At 37.4% G+C, this 7,676-nt stretch overlaps 1 protein-coding gene across 1 annotated transcript; it reads right to left on the bottom strand.

Annotated features, from left to right (window-relative positions):
* Nucleotides 1-380: 380 nt before the first annotated feature.
* On the bottom strand, nt 381-7,229 carry STEAP1 (STEAP family member 1). The gene is made up of 4 exons (XM_075495529.1): nt 7,129-7,229; nt 4,715-5,227; nt 3,049-3,213; nt 381-1,243 (listed from the first exon to the last, which is right to left on the bottom strand). The coding sequence occupies exons 1-4, from the start codon at nt 7,219-7,221 to the stop codon at nt 986-988; spliced, it is 1,029 nt and encodes a 342-aa protein (XP_075351644.1). The 5' UTR covers nt 7,222-7,229; the 3' UTR covers nt 381-985.
* Nucleotides 7,230-7,676: the final 447 nt, after the last annotated feature.

The raw sequence follows: 7,676 nt of genomic DNA, 5'->3' as shown, positions 1-7,676 counted from the left end.
TTTTGTAAAAGCAAATGCATTCAGAAGCCATTTCACATGAAAATCTCACCAAATCAATGTCAAGATTCAAATGTCTATTTTTAATGTTTTTCTTCCAGTCACACAATTGTGCTGGCCCTAGAGTAAACAGTAAAACACATTTACCTGATGTGAGTTATCCCACTGGAATAATTTGTGCGAATAAAGTTTAGCACATGTCAAGGGCTACAGGCTTAGGTCAAAAGCATGGAAAATTTCCAGCATCAGAAACAAAAGAACGTGTTCATGGAATAAAAAGTGGGAAATGTTTTATCGTTTTAAGTAAACAGAGACACACCTAGTCCTGTATAAGATGGAGATCTGAGTCTAAAAACTCTTTTTTTAGACTGTGCCCAAGCCTCAGGAGAGATTTACCTTGTAAAGTTCCCTGCAATTTTTCTTGCCCAATTGTCTAAGTTCAAGACCTGGTGGGAATACACAGTTTCTGTCTGGCTTATGTGCCAAGGTCCCCATTCTGCAGAATGAAACATAGGATGCGGGCGATAAGGGGGAATGGGATGATAAATACTCTAGTTGTTGTCCCATTATAATACTGAGATGTAACAAAGGAACAAACATGGCTGTGGGAAGCAGAAAGCATTCCTGGGTTCTGTGGTGTAATAATTTATTTACTTTCTGTGGTCATCTGGAGCAATGATTTATGATTGCTTTTGCCTACGAAAGAATTACGATTGAAGCAATGTAGCCCTTGGATTTTAAAAGCAGTGAATCAGAAGAAAGAAATGATCACATACCAGAACACTGAATAGATTAAAGTGTAAAATGAATGTTTCCACCTTCTGTTTTAGCAAAGGTCCAAATTGCATCAAGTATCCCATACTCCTGAAGTCGAAATGAAAAGTGAAAAAGAAGCATCTATGGAATATATGAAAAGAGAGCTCGCAAGTGAACGTTTCATGGCCTTGAGCATATTTACATACATAGATAGGAAATGTCCATATTTGATCTACAGTCTGGAAGTCATGCTGGTTTGACTGGTTTGTGTGTTAGCTTCCCAACCACATCTGATCTTTTTTATCCTCTTCCTAAAACATGGAAGGAGCAGTATGCATTTACAAAGTAGAACTACAATAGGAAGAAAAACTGCTACCATAAATGAAGGTGGTGTATACCAGATAAATTGGTTAACATCAACCCACTTATTCCAAGCAAACACCAGTGCGTGAACAGTGCATAGCAGCAGAGCTAAATATCCCATCTTGCTCTGAAAAGAGAAAGAAAATAGTAAGCTATTTATTTTTTCCAACCTGGCAGAAAGAGTACTCTGTTAAGCAAATACAGAAATCAGGAAGGGCCTCAACCAACACACTTAAGTCAAAGAAAAGAGACCATTGGCTTTGAACTAAAATTTAAGAACTATAATTCAAGAATCCAACTGTACCCCTCTGTGCCACCATAAGAGAAAACAGATGAAGCACATTTTTCAAGTATTGCTATAATACTTAGCTAATATACAGAAGAGATTACAGATTACAGGCTATTCCTGAAAAAGGGTCAGTTGTCAATATCTCAATTTATAGATGTCATCTGTACCCTAAATTACTTTATTTCTGTGATAAATTGTTCAAAAGCAGATTTATAAATGGCTTAATTGATTATTTGCAAAGAAAAATTTTAAGGTAAATTAAAATCAGAAACTCTAGTAAGTCTAGTACTATGACAAAAGCAATTACACAACTACAGGAAACTGAAGTCTTTTATTCCACTTACAGTGATAAATTTGGCTTAGGATGTCTACAAAATTCAGGAGTAAAGGAAATTTTATGCTAGAGTTACTAGTAATTTTGAGTTTCTTGTTGCATAACAATCTTGATATTGTTGGAAAAATGGAATTACTCATCAGTGAAGTCAAACACTGCCTTTCCAACTGCTAAATCTACAGAATCTGATTTTTGAGTATAAAGGTTATTTGTTTATAAAATGAATCCAATATAGTAGTATTACTCTTCTGGGTTTCTTCACCATACTAATTTAATACTGAAAGCAGTCACGCACTTGGAGACTCCCTCCTAGACCTCTCCATAAAGATTTCTCTGTAGAGCTGAAAACTTTTCTTACAAATGATGCACTTCATAGAGTGGGCAGAATCTCAAATTCCTAATTGTAGGAAGATATACATTTCAGATCTACTTTTCAAATTCAGATCAAATTTTCAAATGCCAGGTACTTAGTAGGTTATTGAATTTTCAGATTTTGGTGTTCAGGGACCTAATTCAACACTTGCTTGACTCTAGTGTGGTCATATTGATGTCAGCAGAACCACCCCTGATTATTACTACGTATGATACAGGAGAACTAAGAGCAAACCAGGTACTTAGGTGAACAAAACAAGTACATCTGTAGCAGACTCAAGACTGTCTGGATTTGATTATGCATCTGTTCTAAGATGTCTCCTTTTCAGAATACACCTTTTTTGGAGGGGGTTATGAAGCTCATAATGCTGCAGATGGGAAACCTTTGCATGTATTATTGGGCAGAAGTCTTCTCCTGGACTTTCTAGCCACCTGGTACTGCTCAGGCAGTAAAGAATTGCCAAAACAGCTCCAAGGTAGCAACAAGCAATTCTCCTTATGTAGTGTGTTGTGTGGGAACAGCATTGGCTGGTTCAATACCACCTACTCCCAACTCAGCAGGACACAGGGCATTCCTGAAACATAAGATGCCCAGAAGATGTCTGAAATGCCTTCAGCACCAGAGGCCTTTGACCTAAGAACAGGTCCTGAAGGCACAACCGCTGCTGGTCACGAAGTCAGAGGAGCAAAAAAGTGGTTTGGAGCTGTCTTTCTTCCTACTTTGTACCCTGAACCTGACAGCCTTTTCTCCTGACAAAATAACAAATGAAATGAACATTTCTTGCAAAGCAATTAACAAAGAGTACGGAACAAACTTTTAGATTGGTTTCACTAACTCTTCTGTGTTTGATGTTTCTAACTCCTAATGGTCTTAGCTGATAGCCTGCAGTCCTGCAAATGAGGACTAATGACATGCAATAATGACATTTACGCGTACCTGAATGTAGTGGAACTCTCTCCATGTCAAAGAGTGACTGACAGATGGGATTGATGTTATTGCCAACAAGGCCAGCAAAGCAAGTCCCAGAATTCCTAGAGACACATAAATCTCCATTCTCCAAACATCGTGTTCAATCCAGGCATTTTCTTTTTTTTGTTTGACCTGCCAAAAGAACACCATATTTAAAATGACAGCCTGGCACACTTAGCCGTTTGTGTGAAATACAGCTATCTTCACCATAATATTCAGGAAATACGCCAAGAAACACAGCATTTTTGCTTGTTTGAATGTCTCTGAATGTAACTGCTATTTGCTTCTGGTGACAAAGTCTCCACTAATATCTGCAGAGCAAAGGTGGGCTTTAAGTGAGAAGAATTTAGACTTCATCACTGTCTTGGCCCAGGAGACACTGGTTCTGAAGCCTGTTAGCCTGCCTTCACAGTAGGAGAAATCTTATTCTTTGACAAAAAAATTCCATCTATGGCTAAACACCGTATCTGGGAGATTATAACAACAGGAAATATATTAACAGCACTATTTTAAGGAACTAATTCAGCAGGCATTCTTAATGATGGTATCCTTCCAGGATGGTTGTTTAGCTCTATTTTTTTAAAAACAACAACTTGGTACATTCAGCTGCATGGAATACAACGGTTGGTATGGATGAAAAGGTTGTGATTTAATAAACTGATGTCAAAGCTTCTTCTATTTACGACTACTTGCAACAGCCCTTTGATGGTGCTAGTGATCACCATGGCATAATATGCCCCAAATATGATCATTTCTTCGTCTTGAGGACTGGAATCTCAAGGAAATTTCTGGTAATCCATTCAAGTCAGATTACCGGTAAGGCTGATTTCAGAGTTTTCAAAAGGTAGTTTGACTGTTTACAGAATTCTTTAGAAGCTGCTAACATCATACTGTGCTGTTAATAAAACTCTAGATTAGACTTTCAGGGTAATAAAAATGAACATTTGCAGTCTATACCCTGCATTGGAATATTCCTTATACAGCAATACTCATGGCACTCAAGGTGATATGCAACTATTAGGAACTCTGTAGTCACAGAGGATCTTTGGGAGCTCTGTAAGCCAATTATTGCCCATGACTCAGAAGTATGACTGAAATTCTATCTTTTAACAAGTTAGTGTGCATCAGCCCAATTGTGGAGCCATCAGTGTTCACAAATTTAGTTTGTAGCAAATATAGATTACTGTGATTTAGCTCAGTCCTCCTTCATTGCTAGCTAATTCACTTTACAAAGAAGATGTCTAAAACTGGTGTGTTCTCAGTTTTTGTACATAGTTAGATTCTACTGGTGCGGAGAAGATTAATCCACGCTAAACTAATAGTGTGCCAAAGACTTAAATGTTCCTGTGAGGCAGGTATAATTATGTGCATTTTACAGAGAGAGAAAAAATCCCAAATGAAGAAAATGACTTATTTAATACACAATGACACAGCTGTGATGACTCTTTACTCTCTATTACATGCTTTAACAGCTAGGTCCTGCTCCATCCCTGAACAGTGCTCTGTTGGGGATCTGCTTCAAAATCAAACGAAGGCAATGAAAATGACTTTCCCTCCATCCAGATTTGCTTGAATGACCAAAACAAGGATTTTCTGAATACAGAAAGAGTTGGCGTTTGCATGCCCATCATACCTGCTGGAATGCCCAGTTCAGCAGCTTGTATCTGTATGATCTTCTCATTGGATAGCATAGGCTATAGCAGGCATGCATTGTAGCGAAGAAGAAACTGAGAAGTCCAAATTGCTTTCTTGATAACATCCATCTATCCAGCCACTGGGGAAACCTTTTATACTTGGTGCCAAAGTACAGCTGGAAACCAGCTGCTAGTATTCCTGGTAAATATACTAGTGCTAAAAGGGTAATTGAAACCACTGGTAAAACTTTGTTTATGACAAGGATTGGAATTTTATAGAAAACATTTTCCTTTCTGGTTATAAAAGGATATATGACATCTCTCATAAAAGTGTAAATAAATGTTAATAATGAGATCACAGATGCTATCTTCATCGGCAAGTGCCACTTGGGGAACAGATCCTGCTTGCAGTGTTCTTCTGAAGAGTGTTCAAATTCACCAAAATGGTGTGTTTGATGTAAATTAAAAAGTGCAGCTGCTTCTGGTGGATTGGTGACTTGCGTATCCACATTCTGGAAAGGACAGAAAGGAAATGCCAAGTGAGTTCAAGAGAAGATTAAAAACTTCAGTAATGACAGTATTTGCCATCATGGCTTTTACACCGTACTGCACTGAAACCATATACAAAACATACACACTATTAAAGACAAGGTAGCTTGAAAACATAACATTTCAAACAGCATAGTCAGTAGTTGAGCAAGGCACTTTTAGCATAGATTTCTATGCTAAAATTAAAATTAAAAAAACATTTAAATATGCTATGATTAGACCAGCTGCACATCTGTCAACCCCAGCATCAAGTCCTGTGGTCTTCTTCCTCTCCTTCACAAATGTAATAGTGTCCTCTTACATGTCCTTTTTGAAACCTTGTGAAACTGGTCACTTCAGTTTAAAAAGCTGAATTTTCTGCTGCCTAGGAGGCATGGCTTGATTCTATTCTTACAAAGGATCTTGGCAGAATTATCACAGACTTTAGAAGGAGCTAAGCTAGTACAAAATTTTAGTGTAATATTATAAACAGTTTTACACTGAGGTAATATATTTAAAGATTGTCCCATAGTTATAGTTCACGGAAGAGGTACATGATCAGTATACATACAAAATGAAAATACTTGTATCAACAGCAGGACATTGCACTTGATCCAGCAGACAGCTGACCGGGGGTGGAGAACTGAGAACTGATAACATTAGGTAATAAATGTGTAAGTCCTTTAATATTCCTGTGAAATATAAAGTAAAACTGAACGAATACTGCAATGGCTCAGCTTTAGAGACTAATGTGGCAGATGTCCAGACCTCCAGAAAGCGAAATGGCACTGTCTGTTTTGAGGAAGGCAAATATTAGTAGTTTGAAAGTTGTAAATTAGCATTCTGTTAGGATACAGGAAATCTTCCTATCTCAGCAATATTATCTGGCTTTATTCTTAAGAATCAAATATTACATTGAAGCTGATTAAGGGATCAATTCAAACAAGGTACTACTGTAAATAATGCAAGGGTAAGTAGGTGCAAGTCTTGTGTTCATCTTCAATGATACACAGGTGTTTTGTTTTAACAGAAAGATAAAAAATGTACACTGCTATCTTGCTGTAAAATCCTAATTAGAGACAGGGTAGCCTGTTTCCTACCACACATCTGACTGACTTGCTTACAGTGCCTCACAGTAAAATTAAAGAGCATAGTCTTCATTAGGATTATTTAGCTTAATAGCTACTATGTATTTATCTGATGATAAAAGCATATCTTTGTAACAGTGAAGGTGTAGCCTAAGTAACTTTTATTCTCTAGTCTGTGAAGAAAAGTAGCGTAGTCTATGCATTGCGGAATCGGAAGTTGGTATAAATTATACAAACTGAGATTCACATCTGAACCAAGCTTCACCTAGAGATACCTGTTTCTTGAGGAGATAGTTTGCAAAGCCTAATTCAGTGTTTCACAGCCTGTGAGACAGTTCACATTAGAACAGAAAGTTGTAGCTTTAACTATTTCTGTGCATCAGCAGTTGCAGAGGCAAATGCTGTTGGAGTGGATTTTTTTTCTGGACTTTTTTCTGTGGTGTGGAAAACTTACTGAATGCGATGTGGCAATTATGAAGACTCCTCCAAAGATAAATTTTACATTCCTGTATAAAAATCCCAAATTATTTCTACAGAGCTTTGCTCATCTGGTAAAATGCAACTAGCAACTAACCTCATGTAGTTTTTAGCTGGCCCAAACTTTGTGCATTATCATGGACTGATTAAATTGAATGACATGCTCTTATCTTTTTCTCTCTTCATGTCAATATTGTGACAAGACTTTAGAAGTATTGATGATATGCCAGTGTGATGGGAACACTGTTTCTGGACAAAATCGAATGAAAGATTGCAATACTCTGTGTGACATACGAGGTGCTTTTTTACAGAAACATTACCAAGTTGCTAAGGTTTCCTGTATTTCTTCTTGGCATGATGCTCTGACCTGCATTCTGATCACTGGCATGATTATCATCTTCCCTCTTCTCCATTGTGGAAACTCCCTGCAAAACAAACACAGGATGTAAAACAGGTTTTGAAAAGCCCTACTGGAACTTTGAGGCCTATTTTCCCTCAGAATGTTTTCTCCCCTCTCCTCCACCCATTTGCTGGAGAAGGTACAATAATCTAGGGAAAGGAAAGCCTGTTCTCTGAGAAGAGAACAGAAAAGCTTAGCTTGTTTTTTAAGTAAAGGAGAGACTAAGAGAGGGTATGAATCAACAGAACAAAATCGCTGATGAAAAATAATATTTACGCTAAATGCCCATGTCACCAATGGAATGAATGCATTAATTCAGGCTGAAAGTTTTTAAATTACAACAAATAAGTTTGAAACAGCTTACAGAAATATCATGTAAAATGTTATGAAGGTGGATTTTGGTAAGTTCATGAGACTTGCTGATGCAAGAAACCCATGCAAATGTGTCGTTCCTAATATTTTTTACGT

The sequence above is a fragment of the Mycteria americana genome, chromosome 2 (genome assembly GCF_035582795.1).
Source record: "Mycteria americana isolate JAX WOST 10 ecotype Jacksonville Zoo and Gardens chromosome 2, USCA_MyAme_1.0, whole genome shotgun sequence".
Classification (NCBI taxonomy): domain Eukaryota; kingdom Metazoa; phylum Chordata; class Aves; order Ciconiiformes; family Ciconiidae; genus Mycteria; species Mycteria americana.
This window is presented reverse-complemented; position numbering and strand designations above follow the sequence as displayed.